Source organism: Alligator mississippiensis, chromosome 4 (genome assembly GCF_030867095.1).
Source record: "Alligator mississippiensis isolate rAllMis1 chromosome 4, rAllMis1, whole genome shotgun sequence".
Classification (NCBI taxonomy): Eukaryota; Metazoa; Chordata; order Crocodylia; family Alligatoridae; genus Alligator; species Alligator mississippiensis.
Genome location: NC_081827.1, coordinates 42,870,308 through 42,883,719, shown reverse-complemented (window position 1 = coordinate 42,883,719; position 13,412 = coordinate 42,870,308). Strand labels below are relative to the sequence as shown.

Genomic DNA, 13,412 nt, shown 5'->3' with positions numbered 1-13,412 from the left:
GTCAAGTTGAGGGGAACTCATTAGCTGGGCTGGGGGTGATGAGGAGCAGTGGAGCTCTCCAGCATGGTTCCTGCTTTTCCCTGCAGCTCCTCTGGGAGTGGAGGAGCAAGCTGCAGAGCTCCCTGAGACCCAGCAGGTGGCTGCTTTGCCCCACAGGTGCCAGGAAGCTGCAGAACAAGTCATTTGACACATCCTGGCCATGGGGTCACTGGAATTAGGGAGAAGCTCCCCAATCTTGGGTTTTCTGTGCACCAGGACCTTTAAAAAAAACCTCACGTGCAGCCGAGCCCTCCACCGTCTTAAACTGGCTCAGGAGCAGTCCTGGGGTTGAGACCGACAATCAGTGATTGTTGGTCTCAGCCTTGGGACCCCTCTCGAGTCTTGCATTGGGTCCAGTGTAGTCTTGGGGCTGAGATGAAACATCAGCTGATGGTTGGTCTCAGCTTCAGGGCCACCTTGGTCCATGCCGGGCTTTGGGCACCCAGGTTTCAACTTGCCAGTACAGTGGTTGCCCAGGAGCATGATCCCAGGCTTTTCCTGTATAAGTAGTAATGGCACAATCTGCAAAATTAGAGGTTCTGCCACACATACATAGCGTGGTAGGATGCATATTTGTTGGGACTGGGGATCAGATCCCAGTACACCATGAAATGAACATGTGCCAGGGGCCTTAGGTATGTCCAGGAGAAAGATAAAAAAAATGGTATGGCCCTGAATAAGAAAGCACTTTTTAAAATATATTATGAACAAAAAAAGCCCTAGAGGAGGTAATATTGTTAATAATGATGCAAAAAAAGACAGTAAAATATTCAATAAACATTTCTATTTTGTTTTTGGAAGTAAACAGGATAATGTGTTTTATCATATGAGGTAATAAAGTGCTTTCCAATCCATTTGTAACCAAGGAGAACATTAAACAGCATCTGCTACAGACAAATATTTAAAAAACATCAGATCTAAATAACTTACACCCAAGAGTACTTAAAGAAAGAGAAAGTGGCTGAAATTTGGTCCAGTGATGCTCATATTTAATAGATCTATGAACACTGGAGACATTTCAGAAAACTAAAAGAGTGCAAAAAAGCCAATATTCAAAGAGGGATATGAGATGTAGATAAGTATACATCTGTTAGGCTGACATCAATCCAAGACAAAAGATGGAAGAGCTGTTCCAAGATAAAATTTGTAAATTAGGTACATGATGAATGCCAGTCCATACAGTTTATGGAAAATAAGTCTTCTCAAACAATCATTCTCTTAGGAGACTACAGATTTAATTAATGAAAATAACTGTGTAGATATAATTTGACTTTTTAAGGTATTCACTTAGTATAAGTACAAGTTAAATGTATTAAGAACAGCTACGTGATGGATCTAAAAAGTAAACATCAGTAGGAAATTATTTAAGAATGGAAATGGCTAGTGGAATTCTATGCATTTTGGTACTAGGCCCAATGCTAGTCAACATTTTCATCAATGAAGCAAACATAAAATCACTACCCAAAGGCATAACTGGGCAGTTCTATGATCTGGATGGCAATAGTACAATGGACAGCTGCTGCAGCTAGGCCTGCAGTGAGATGGTTGCTGTTCTTGTGCCTCCCCCCCAGTTGGCACTAGGGTTGGTGCTTGGGGCACCCCTTCTTAATTATACTACTGTCACTACCAATAACGTAGGTAAATGACAGAAAGACTAATGGAATTATAAGTAATGGGACACAGCTGTCATACAAAATGATCTGGATTTGTCTGGTAAATCGGATTCCAGTCAAATGTATGTAGTTTAATTCAGCCGAATAAAGTTCTACCTCAGAGGAACTAGTAATTCAGGCTATAACTACAGAATAGGGAAACATACCTGGGAATGTAATGACTAAAACAGACCTAGGGGGTCAGAGTGGACAGTAACTCAAATATGAGTTCTTGGTGTGATGCTGTGGGGAGAAAGGGCTATTAGAATAACTGGATTAGTAACAAGGATTGCGGACTACCCAGGTTATTTTATTTCTGCTCAAGTCTTTGGTAAGACAATTACTGGGATAGTGCATATAACTCTTTTCCCCACATTTTAGAAAGGACATTGAGGAATTGGAGAACGTACAAGAAGGAGCCAGAAAATTAATTATAGTCAAGAAAAAATGCATTAGAGTAACTGACTTAAATGCTGAATCTGTTTAGCTTATTACAAGGAAGATTCAGAAGTGACTTCATTACACTCTGCAAATACCCTGAGAAAACACTGGGTAAGAAAGGGTTCATTTATTTTTTGAAGAAGTTATAAAAATAATGGCTGAAAGTTGAAGCCAGATAAATTCACAGAGTTCATAGTTTTAATGGGGAAGGTAACTAACCACTGGAACAAAATGAAGGGGAAGTGGTAGATTCCCCATCTCTTGAATTAGTATATTCAAATCAAGACTGGATACCTTTTGGGAAGATATGCTTTAATCAAACACAATATATTCTTTTTTTCAACACGCGAGTGCCCTGTGCTCAATAAAAGAATAAAATTAAAGGCCTGGAAATCTACAAGAACTCAAACTAAGGGGCCTACTGGTCTAAAGTTTTATGAATACTTAATTTTCTTACACCAATTAGGTTAAAATTAAACATGTGTTCAAGTACATTGCAAGACTGGCACTGGAATGCTCATTACTTTGCAAGATCAGCCCCGAATGCATGTTAACAAATCAATCCTCACAACCCTCCTCTGTAAGGAAGACATTACATACTTTAGACATTATACATTTTAAAGATGGAAAACAGGAAAGTAAAATGTTTTGTAAGACCCCTGGCAGGAGCATGAGAGAATTAGGATTTGAAACCAGAAGTAAGAGACTCCCAGAGTCGCTCACAACCCATTAGATCCCTCTATATCTGAAGCTGTGCTAGAAGGGATTAGGTTGCCTGTTTTATTTAACATATTCAATTCACTTTCCTGAAACAAAGATTACATAAATTTATGCTTGGTTTACAAGACTGAGTTTGGCCACGCCAAAATTGCTCCTGACAATATTATTTTAATAGTATTTTCCTGCCCCGAATAAAAAGAACTTTAATAAATGAAGCCAAACACGGCTTCTAATTCTGTGGAGAGTTACCTTCTTCATAGTACTACAAAAGCCAAAACTAGGTAACTTGGACACCAATACTTTTTGCACTTGTGTACTAAAAAAAAGAATGTAAAGATCGAGCATAGGTATTTACATGCAGTAATTCCATATACTAAATCCAGGTCAAAACTGACTGCCAAATATAGGAACTGAAACTAAGTCTCATTTTTGGATACTAAATGGGGTAAAATAAGAACATCTTATATGATTGCAGATTTTCCCGCATCTGGTTTCAGTAACCTTTCCATCCTTTGCTTGAAATGAAATGGATTAAAATCCAACTCATTTTAACCATTAAAAGAAAGATGGAAATATCAGAAAACCTAGAAATCCTAAAACATACTAAATAATTATGTAAAAGACACTTACAGTGAGTTGCATTTTGAACAATATAGTTTAATGGACTGATAAAGCTTCTGGGGTTTAAAAGTTCTCAGTTTTGCTCTAATGCGATACTGTTGAGGAGCGTGGTTGTTCAAAATGGTATTGAATGCTGTTACATTTAAATCCTGGTGATCTGTCAGCACTGGAAAAGAATAAAAATGTAAACTATCAAAAATAATGAAACAACACAGAAGTACAAAAGACTAAGTGGAAGGACATGACAGGGGTGTGCTTATTTTCCCTATTTTTTTTTAAATAAATGAAACTTTTCTTCAAACATTATTAGACCCTAATGTCTGTAAATTATATTTGAACACTTACACTTCCAAAAACAGATTTTAAATTTTAGCCCTAGTTTTCAATGGCAGCTGGTGGTTGCCTCTCCCATAGCTGGAACTGAATATTAGATTAGCAAACCCTAGGTTTAGGTGAAACAGTAATCTGAACTATGATCTGAAGCAGGGTTGTCAAATATATGGCTCATGGACTGGATTTGGCCTATAGTCATGTCATGTGGCCTGCAGAACTCAGAGGGGCCAGGAATTTGGGGGGCAGGGAGGGCCTCCCCCAAAATCAAGAGCTGGAAAGCATGAAGTTCCACTCCATGCCAACAAAAGGGAGTGAGTGATGGCTGCTTTAACACCCACCATAGCTGCCACTGCATCCAGATCTAGCCTGCAAGGAGACCAGTTGTTGGGTCCAGATTTGGCCCAAGGGGTGGGGTGAGTTTAACATCCCTGATTTAAACCAATTTTGGCTCATCCAGTGTCTATGTTTATAGAGATAGTGGCAGGAATAGGAAATAGGTGGGCTGACTGATATCTTTTAAAGAATGTGTGGTGGTAGGCTAAGCTTTAAAAATATTATATTTCCAATGGTTCATTCTAAGGTTCAATATAAAATGAAGAATGATTATGCATATCAAAAATGTTTACATTTCTTCCTATTTCAAAATGTACCAATGAAACGAAAGCCATATGAGATTTCAGAGGTTGCAGTTCTCCAAGACACCCCCCAACATTAGAGGATGAACGCATCTTAAGCTGAACATAGGGCTGTGCAAAACGGCACTGCTCCATTTCGACTTCAGTTTTGCCGTTTTGAAGGGACAGCGTTTCGTTTTGCTGTTTTGAAGCACTGTTCTGTTTTGTTTAGTCGAAACTGTTTGCTGTTTTGACACGTTTTGACATTTTGCCCATAGGCTATAATGGGGAACCATGAAAATGCCTAAAATGTTGCCATTTCTTGCCCGATTCAAATGAAAACAGCAGGGAGCGTAGCCCCTGCTGAGGCCACAATGCCTGTTAATTTTCAAGGAGATAGGTGCAGGGGTTTCTTGGAAACTGCACCTCAAACTGTTCAAAGCAAAACTCGTGTCACTTGGAAGTGTGAAGGCCCAGGGGGGTGAAAACAGCAGGCATGGCAGCCCCTGCTGAGGGCATAAAGCCTTCTAAGTTTCAAGGAGACAGGATGCAGGGGTTTCTGGAATATTGCACGTGAAATTGCTGACAAGCAAAACTTGAGACGTGTGACTGTGTGTGTATGCATTAATGTGCACCCTCACTGGCACTGGGGCCTCTACATGACACGGTAGTGTGCCCCAATGAGGTCTCCTCCTCCCCTCCAGCCTCAGTCCAGTCTACCACTTTACATAACAAGTAAGCACTGTAGCACACTAGCACTAGCATCTTAGGCAGCTGAACTGTCACAGAGACTTTCTTTCCTTTCCTGCAGGAGCTTCTTCTCCACCAGCTGCCAGCCCCAGCCCTGGGGCTTAGATGTGTCCAGGGGCCTGCCTCCTTCTGGTCAGCTGACTGGGGACAGGTGATAGGTCTAAGGACATGGCACTGGCAGACAAGGTTCTTTGGGTCAATCTGATATCGTTTAGTAAACCAACTGAATAGTTGGAGAAATATATCTTAGCGAGCTTTAGGGTTTAAAAACCCTTCACCAGGCTGAGGAAGCACCTGCAGTTGGTGTGTGCTGTTCCTGGATGGAAGGAATAGTAAAGAAGCCAGAAGCTGGCATTAGGGCTGTGCAAAATTTCACCAGGTGTTTCGTTTCGAAGTTGTTTTGACGTGTTTTGAGCTTAAAGCAGCAAAACTGAAACAAAACAAAATGCTTCGAAACAGCTTCGAAGGAGCTGCAGGATCCAAGGAGGTGTGGTGGGGTGTCACTACATTACCAGCAATGCTGAATATCCTCTTGCTTGGAACACTGGTTGGTGGACTGGATGGGTATTCGTGGACAACTGTGTCCAGATCCAGCCACATCTGGTTGTGGGTTGCCCAGTAGGCCAAGTAGTCACACAGCAGCTGCTCCATGTCCTTGGCGAGATAGGCAGCCACCAAGGCCTGAGTGCTACTTGCCTGATGGTGGCGTCTGGTGCCTCTGGACCCCACTATGGAAGCCATGTCCTTGACCCACATTGGTAGCACCTGTAAAAGGACACTGGCTGGTGGATGGCATGCTGGCATGGGACAGCGGATCCCCCTCTTCCATGTCCCCCTGCCTCTGTCCTTCCCCCTCCCTGATTCTCTTCACCAGCACCTCTGTCCACTGATCCAGGGTTTTGCTGCCACATACGCTGACGCTCCCCTTCACCCTTGGATCACATATGGCGGCCAGTATGTGGACCACACTGGAACTCAAGAGATCAAGCCATTTCCTCATGCCCTCCTTCAGCCACCTCACCAATGCCTGCATGTCTGGTGACAGCGGCTTGCCCCAGCCAGGAACACTGAACTTCTCCATATGGTTCAGAAGTTCCTTCACTACAGGGAGCACCTGGCTAACGAAGGCATCGCCAGCACTGAGGGTCTTGGTGGCCTCAAGGAAGGGCTTGAGGGCCACCAAGATCTTGGAGTTGGTATCCCACTTAGCTCTGTTAAGCGGGCCACTGATTCCAATTTCCCCGAGCAAGGCCATCTCATGGCTGGCCTTCTGTTGCTCCACCAGTCTCTCGAGCATCAGGTATGTGGAGTTCCACAAAATCTCACTGCTCCCCTCTCCTTGTTGTCAGTAGAACCAGAAGCCTCATGCCTGCTAGTTGTAGGAAAGAGGCTGTGTCTCAGTTAGGGAGGTGGGGAGGAACTTACAGCGCTCCCTCTACCACCTCTTCCGCCACTCCCTGAAGGCTTGCCAGCTGCCTTTCCAGCATGTTTCGTAGTGTTTCATAGTGTGTTTGGTGTGCTGGAAAATCTGTGTGTTCTTCTGTAATTTAATATGTATTTATGTAATATATGTAGATAATTGTACGTATATATTTATGTAATGTACGTATTTATGTAATAAATAAAAGAAGTATTTGTATATGTTCCTGAATAAATTGTATATTATAAAATGCAATATATGCTGTGCTTCTCTGCCCAGTGAATGGAATGCACACTGTGAGAGAAAGCACAGATTTTTTTTCTGGGAGGAAAAGAATCAAATTAGACTAACAAAAACAAAAAGAGGATTTTGGGGGAGGAATACATTGAAAGGAATTAATATAATAAACAGTATTAGGAAAGTAAAAGGTACTGGATCCCACTTGCTAGGAATAAGCTAGCAAGTAGGAAGTGATAACCTTTCTCTGATGCTGCTGAGCTGCTGGAAGACAGCTCAGTAAAGTTGATCCCAAGGCACAGAAAAAGCTCAGTTCAAACAATGCTTTTTATGATGTTTTTCCATCTCCCCCCCCGCAGGGATTGGAAGGGACCTCAGAGGAGGATCACAGTCACTGGCCAGCTACACATGTCAATATCAGAGCGGTCTTTCCCCTCACCCTCTTTAGTTTCTCTTTAGCTGCAAGCAAGCCCAGCTTCAAAACTCGAAATGTTTAAAAAGTTTTGAAACGTTTCGAGTGCCCTCATTTCGTTTCAAGGCTGTTTCGAAGCCTTTCATTTCATTTTTATTTTGCTGTTTTGAACTCAAAATGAGCTGAAACAGCGTCGAAATGAAATACTCATCGAAATTTCGCACAGCCCTAGAATATATGTGCATCCCATAGGCAAAAAAGAACACTGGTATACTTTATGTCAGAATACATATATGGCTTAAACAGTTGCATCCACAATGGAAATCAGATACATGCAGCTACTTCAACTGTTTATCTTTGTTACTTGTAAGTAATAAGAAATCTTTCTCCTGTTTCTTACCTGTGACAGACAATTGCTGGCATCTCTCTAAAAATATTACTGGGTCTAGAATCCAGAAAAAACGCATTAACATTTTTTGAGTTTTTGTTACTAAATACACATGCAGAAGAGCATATGAATACAGAATTGATTTCTAAATAAATATACATCACTTGTAGTAGGGCAGAAAAAGAAGGCAGTACGAAACTTAAAATCAGATGTTAACAGTGACATATTTGAGAAAAACAGTTGTTACTGTGTGTGGCACTGATATTTACCACTTTTTATACTGGTAAGATTGGTATCCATTTTGAATAAAGTCACAGATAATTGCTGTGTTTATGTTAATAGAAAAGCAGTTAATGTCATCACGTGACATGCTATTCCCTGTAACTGTGCAAAGAATTTTATTTCCCTTTCTACATCTAAATGGTAGTTTTCTAACTGTGCAAGTAACATTTTTGACACTGATGTGCAGGTAGTAATTTTATTATTCCTGCACTGTGGCTGTGTAAGTGTGCAGGTGCATAGAATGAACATGCACAATTGGTCATGCACTGAATGGGCAGGTATCCACTGTGGACGGGTTAACATAGCTGGTAAGAAATCCTATGACTAATGGATGTTAATGCCAGAGAAGGACAATAGACTTTCTTACAACTAGGTTGTTAAGGTATTTGCCCAGAAAGCAGGAGATCTGGGTTCTAGGCCTACCTCCTCATCCAGACAGGATTTATACAGACATCTCCAGACCTCCTTTTGAAGCTGACCCCCTCCGCAGCCAAGAGAAGGAGATGCATGAAGCCAGGAGGAAAGCTGGAGGACATTTGCTTCTGGGGGATAGAATGAACTCTGGAAAGGAAAAGACTCTAGGTTCTAGTCTGGGCTCTTGCTTTCAATGGGACAAAAAGTTTTGCACTGTACTGCTCTCCATCTAGTTTATCAAATACTACTAAATGCTCGGTTTCTAACGGAGCATTGGAAAGGTAGCTGTGCTGGGAAGTTAGAGATGCAGGTTCAAACCGCTTTGCACCCTAGAACTTGCATCTGCTGCTACTTAAGCAAGTTGAAATAGGACAGTCTCATCTTCTTCCTCTTCCCCATACGTGCCCAGCCAGTGCAAAGCCTACTACATGCACACAGTCTGTGCATCACACAGTTATGCGCCACAACAAAGAGTGAAGGCCAAAAGTAGCCCAGTGCACAGCGAGAAAACTACCATTTAGGCCTACAAAAGCAAACAGAATTCTGTGCTACATTTATGCTTTGTTTGATATCAATTTCAGGTTTTGTTGGTTGCAATGTTGCAATTTCCACAGAGTCAGAAATTATTCTCTTAGTTCAGAAATCCATCAGCTTTTGGTCTGACTTATGCTTTGCATTTGCTCTTTCTTAGAAGTTTTGTTTATCAGCTAAGCTCACATGACTAACAAAAGAAATGTAGCATCAAAATTAATGCATTAATTTAAAGCATTTTAAATTCTGGAAAGTGCTTTATAATAGATTAATTGCTACACTTAATTCCTTTTACCATTAGAGCATCTACATGGTCTTGAGTTTGGGTAAAGCCTGCTTTTAAGCATTTCACAGTGCTTTTAGATTTGACCATGAAAAACATTTATACAGAAAAAGACTTATGAGATTCAGATATTTTAATTCATACATAATAATAGTCATCTTAGATTTTTTTTGTTGATGTTTATGGTCCTGGACACAGTGCAGGTAAGTCTAGCAATTCACTCAAAAGTCATCTTGCTACTTGTCTCACTTGATCTTCTTTCTGGTAGACAGAATTCTAGGAATAATTCATTACTGACAAGCTCCTGAGTGCACAGAAATTAATACCCCTTTTAAACAGAGCTAACACGAAATTAGCTTCAAAACAAATCCAAGCCCTTTCTTCTTCATCTTGTAACAATTATAAGGGTCTCTCTGCTCAACACTAATGACAGTGGACTGTAAGAACAGTCAGTATCACCTAAGTACTTGCAGTTTTAAGGGACCCTACTGCTTATAGAAGGAAATTAATTTGGGAAAGATATGTACAAAGAAATTATAAATTAAATTTAAAAAAATCCAACCATAACTGTAAAAACTTTTCCTTCCAGACACCAGCTCCTTTACATTTTTAAGGAAATGATATCATTTGAAAAATTCAGTACATTAGTTTTTCTTTTTCAAGATGTTGGTGTTTAGATACTAGCACAAATAGGTGTGTCTTTTTGCCAAGTAAAACATTTGGGCAGTGAGCATTCAACAGAATGAAATGGAAATAAGGCTTCTAAACACACAGACATTAGACTGACAGCGTCTTGGTTCTTCGAAACATTTTGCCTTCCTCTTTATCCTAAATACCCAATAGAAAAATTCCTTTCGTTAAATTCTATTATGCAAATGGAAGCAGCCACTTAAGAAGGGAAGCAGGCAGCAAACCTTTGGAGCAAAGAATTTAGCAGAATTGCCAAACAAATACTTCAGTGTGTATGTTCCCTGGACCACCACTCTACAATGCTATTTTTACCACCAACGCAGAGGTGAGGTTCTCACTATCCATGTTTAACTGATCACTAAAAGTTCTTTTAAGGCAGTAATCTTTTAATAATATAAGACCTGCAGTGACATAGAAGCAGCATCAGCTAACATTGGTTTCTGGTTGAATAAGTCATCAACCTTATATATATTTAATGCTCTGTAATTAAGAACATTACAAGCCTTCTTCAAGATAGTGATATGTCTATGCTGCATGGGGACGTGAATCATTTTCCAATTGCTCTTACTTGAAAAACTGTCAGAAGTGCTATGCAATTCCATCGAAGACACAGTTTCCACATTTTGATGCTCTGCGAGATCCAGAGAATCCAGAAATCTATAAAAAAGTAAAGGTTTTAAAAATACAAGTAAATACATTTTCTATGTACCTTTTCAGTTCAGAATGTAGCTGAAATGTATCCAGGCCAGAGAAACTCTGATGGGCCTACAACTGAAATAAGTCAAATGCTTCAGGAATGGGGGTGTTGACTCAGGTAGCAGTTTGAGTAAGTGTCCAATATACTGCCAATGGAGAGGTGGAAAGCTAGAAGCATGAACTTTCATATGAAGTACACTGGGCTGTTGATCTCTTTGCTATTTTCTTTCTATAGACCCCAATCCAATAAAATACTTGGTGAACAATAATCTAAGAATATATACATTTTGCTTACAGACACACACACACCTTCAGGTGAGTCTCAAAAATAACTTCTAGAACTTACGATTTTAATTCTTTAACATCTGGATTACATTCTGGTAGGACCCCAATTCCTCGACCATAACAGGTGCCACCATGAAGACGAAACTCTATATATGAAACATCAGCCTGATTCTCCGGACTGGCTTGCTTTGCACGTAGACTGTAAATTCTTAGAAAGCTTCCAACCTAAACAAAAAATGATAATCCTGAAGATCTATCCCTTTCTTAATTTTTATTACATTTTTTCACAACAATAAGTTGGTGAGCAACTGTTCCAACACACCCAGCTGCCCCATGGATATGGCTTTATATAATGTCTGCTCCTCAAGCAGACATTGCTGCTACAGAGCAAATAGGCCAATGTGTTTCTTTCCCACAGGCATATAACACTTTTTTATTGACTCAGTCAGGCTTTCCAGAGAATCACAAATATGTGGTTCATTTGATAACAGTGAGCATTTGGCCTCATGCACCAGTACAAAAGGAGTAAATTAATAGAACAAAAGTAATTTAATTGTTTAATGAACAGATAATTACCATATTTACTTGAATCTAAGATGAAGCCCCCCCCCAAACAAGGTAAATTTTGATTTTACTTGTACCTTAATACAAGTACCAGCTGGGACACATGATTGCTGTGGCCTGGGCTTCAGGACTTGGGTGAAGCCTTGGCTGAGCCACTGCCTGTCCTGGGCCTAGGTGGCTCATGATGCTGGGGAGGGGGGAAACAGTAGGAAGAGTGGAAGGGAGACTGCACAGAGGGTGGGGGAGACCTGTGGCATGCAGTTCAGAAGCATGGGGGGGACAGGGGAGGCAGTGCAGCCTGCCCCTCCCTTGCTGCTTACCTTCTGCTCTAAGCCCCAACCCCAGTCCTGACCTGGCCTGGCTGCTCCTCCCAACCTGGGCCAGGATGAGGCCAGAACCACTGTTGCAGACTACCCCAGCTACAGCTGCTGCAGAAAGTAAACAGTGGAGAGGCAAATGGCTGGGGCAGGAGCTAGGTTTAGGGGGGCACAGGTAGGGGGGACAAGTGGCTACAGGGAACAGACAGCTTGGGGTGCAGGCACATGTACCAGGCGGGAGGGAGCAAGGGGCAGAGGGATAAGGGGTGGGAGTTTAGAATCTAATTATTGGGAGGCAGGTCATTTTAAATTCAAAGTAATCTTGGATTCAGGTAAAACAGTACTTTGAGGAAAATCAAAGCAAAGAACCAACAACTTTTCGGAGTTCCAAACCATTTAGTACTACTCCAGATTCACTCTCCAATAGAGCAGAGTAAGTAAAGTGGTCTACCTTCTTTACCTGGAATGAATTTTGTTCTGTCTAAAGTCTTTTCAAACTACAAAAATAATGTTAACTATTCACTAAGGTATTTTGGAAGAAAAAGGTCATGAGATTATTTGGCATTTTATGCATTTTAAAATTAATATACTGATAAAAATGTCATTCTTCTTATGGGAGGCAAATTTGCAGATTGTCATGTTAATTCCGTTAAACTTTTTTAAGGAACTTTGAATTCAATTTACTATTAGCCATAACTCCTTTGTGAAACACAAACCAGGACATAAGGTTATTCCAGACTCTCCTGACAAGGAAGGGATTCAAACACATCTCCTACTTCCCAGGAATGCCCCAACTACTAAGCTGAGTTGCTCAGCTGTTTACATCCCTTGATCACTTTAGAACTCAGGCGCAAAATGACACAAGAAGGAATCTTTGTTTCCACTGCCATGTAGTTAGAAATCTTTGTGTGAACACATTGTTCTGAGCAAATTTCCAAAGGTTTAAATTAAAGGGAGGGGGAGGATTGTATTAAGAAACTTAAATCCTCCATGTTATAGGGGTGTAGGTTGTAGCCATGTTGGTCTAAGGACACAGGCAGACAAGGTTCTTTGGGTGAATCTGATATCTTTTATTAGACCATTTTATTAGACCATTAGAGGGTTTATTAAATCCTCCACTGTACCCCTTTACTAAGCTGAAGCTGGATCAAAAATTTCCAGAAGTTACTTTTGTTTTTATTTTTCTTTAACTAGTGCTAAACTCAGTAATAACTGACACCAAACTGACAGAAAACTGTAAGGGTTATTCACTGGATTTACTGCCATGTCTTCAAGTTGTATAAATCAGTAAACTCCAGGGAAACCATTCAAGTTATGCCCAAAATATACAAACCTATATTAGCTAATGATTTAGCCAATTATAGCTATAGAAACATTGGTTTTATGCAATGTTTACAGTAACCTGCCATGAAACATGCTTTAGTTGTTTACACACCCTAATAGTTACCTTTTAAAAAGAAGAACATGTGATTATGTGTTTTGCATTTGCCACATTAGATGATGAGAAATATTGAGATGTGAAGGCACCAGAGATAACATACTGAAAATAATGCTCCATTAAAACTATGCGAGACTTGCTTTCAATAATTGTAGAAATCAATCCTAAGACAAAGAGGGTAATCAAAATAAATGAGTCCTAGAGGGAGACTTAAGAGGAGGAAAGTTTGCAAGGTGTGAAGGGCTGAAGAGACCACTGCTATAATATAGAGAAAAGGCAGAAGTT

At 40.5% G+C, this 13,412-nt stretch overlaps 1 protein-coding gene across 3 annotated transcripts in view; it reads right to left on the bottom strand.

Annotated features, from left to right (window-relative positions):
- The window catches only part of POT1 (protection of telomeres 1), a 188,658-nt gene that overhangs the window by 34,299 nt on the left and 140,947 nt on the right, over nucleotides 1-13,412 (bottom strand). For all 3 annotated transcript variants that reach the window (XM_006278058.4, XM_059725921.1, XM_059725920.1), the window contains 4 exons: nucleotides 10,870-11,033; nucleotides 10,396-10,484; nucleotides 7,640-7,684; nucleotides 3,483-3,639 (listed from right to left, as the gene is read on the bottom strand). In XM_006278058.4, coding sequence (XP_006278120.2) covers nucleotides 3,483-3,639; nucleotides 7,640-7,684; nucleotides 10,396-10,484; nucleotides 10,870-11,033 — 455 coding nt within the window. The remainder of the gene's footprint in view (nucleotides 1-3,482; nucleotides 3,640-7,639; nucleotides 7,685-10,395; nucleotides 10,485-10,869; nucleotides 11,034-13,412) is intronic.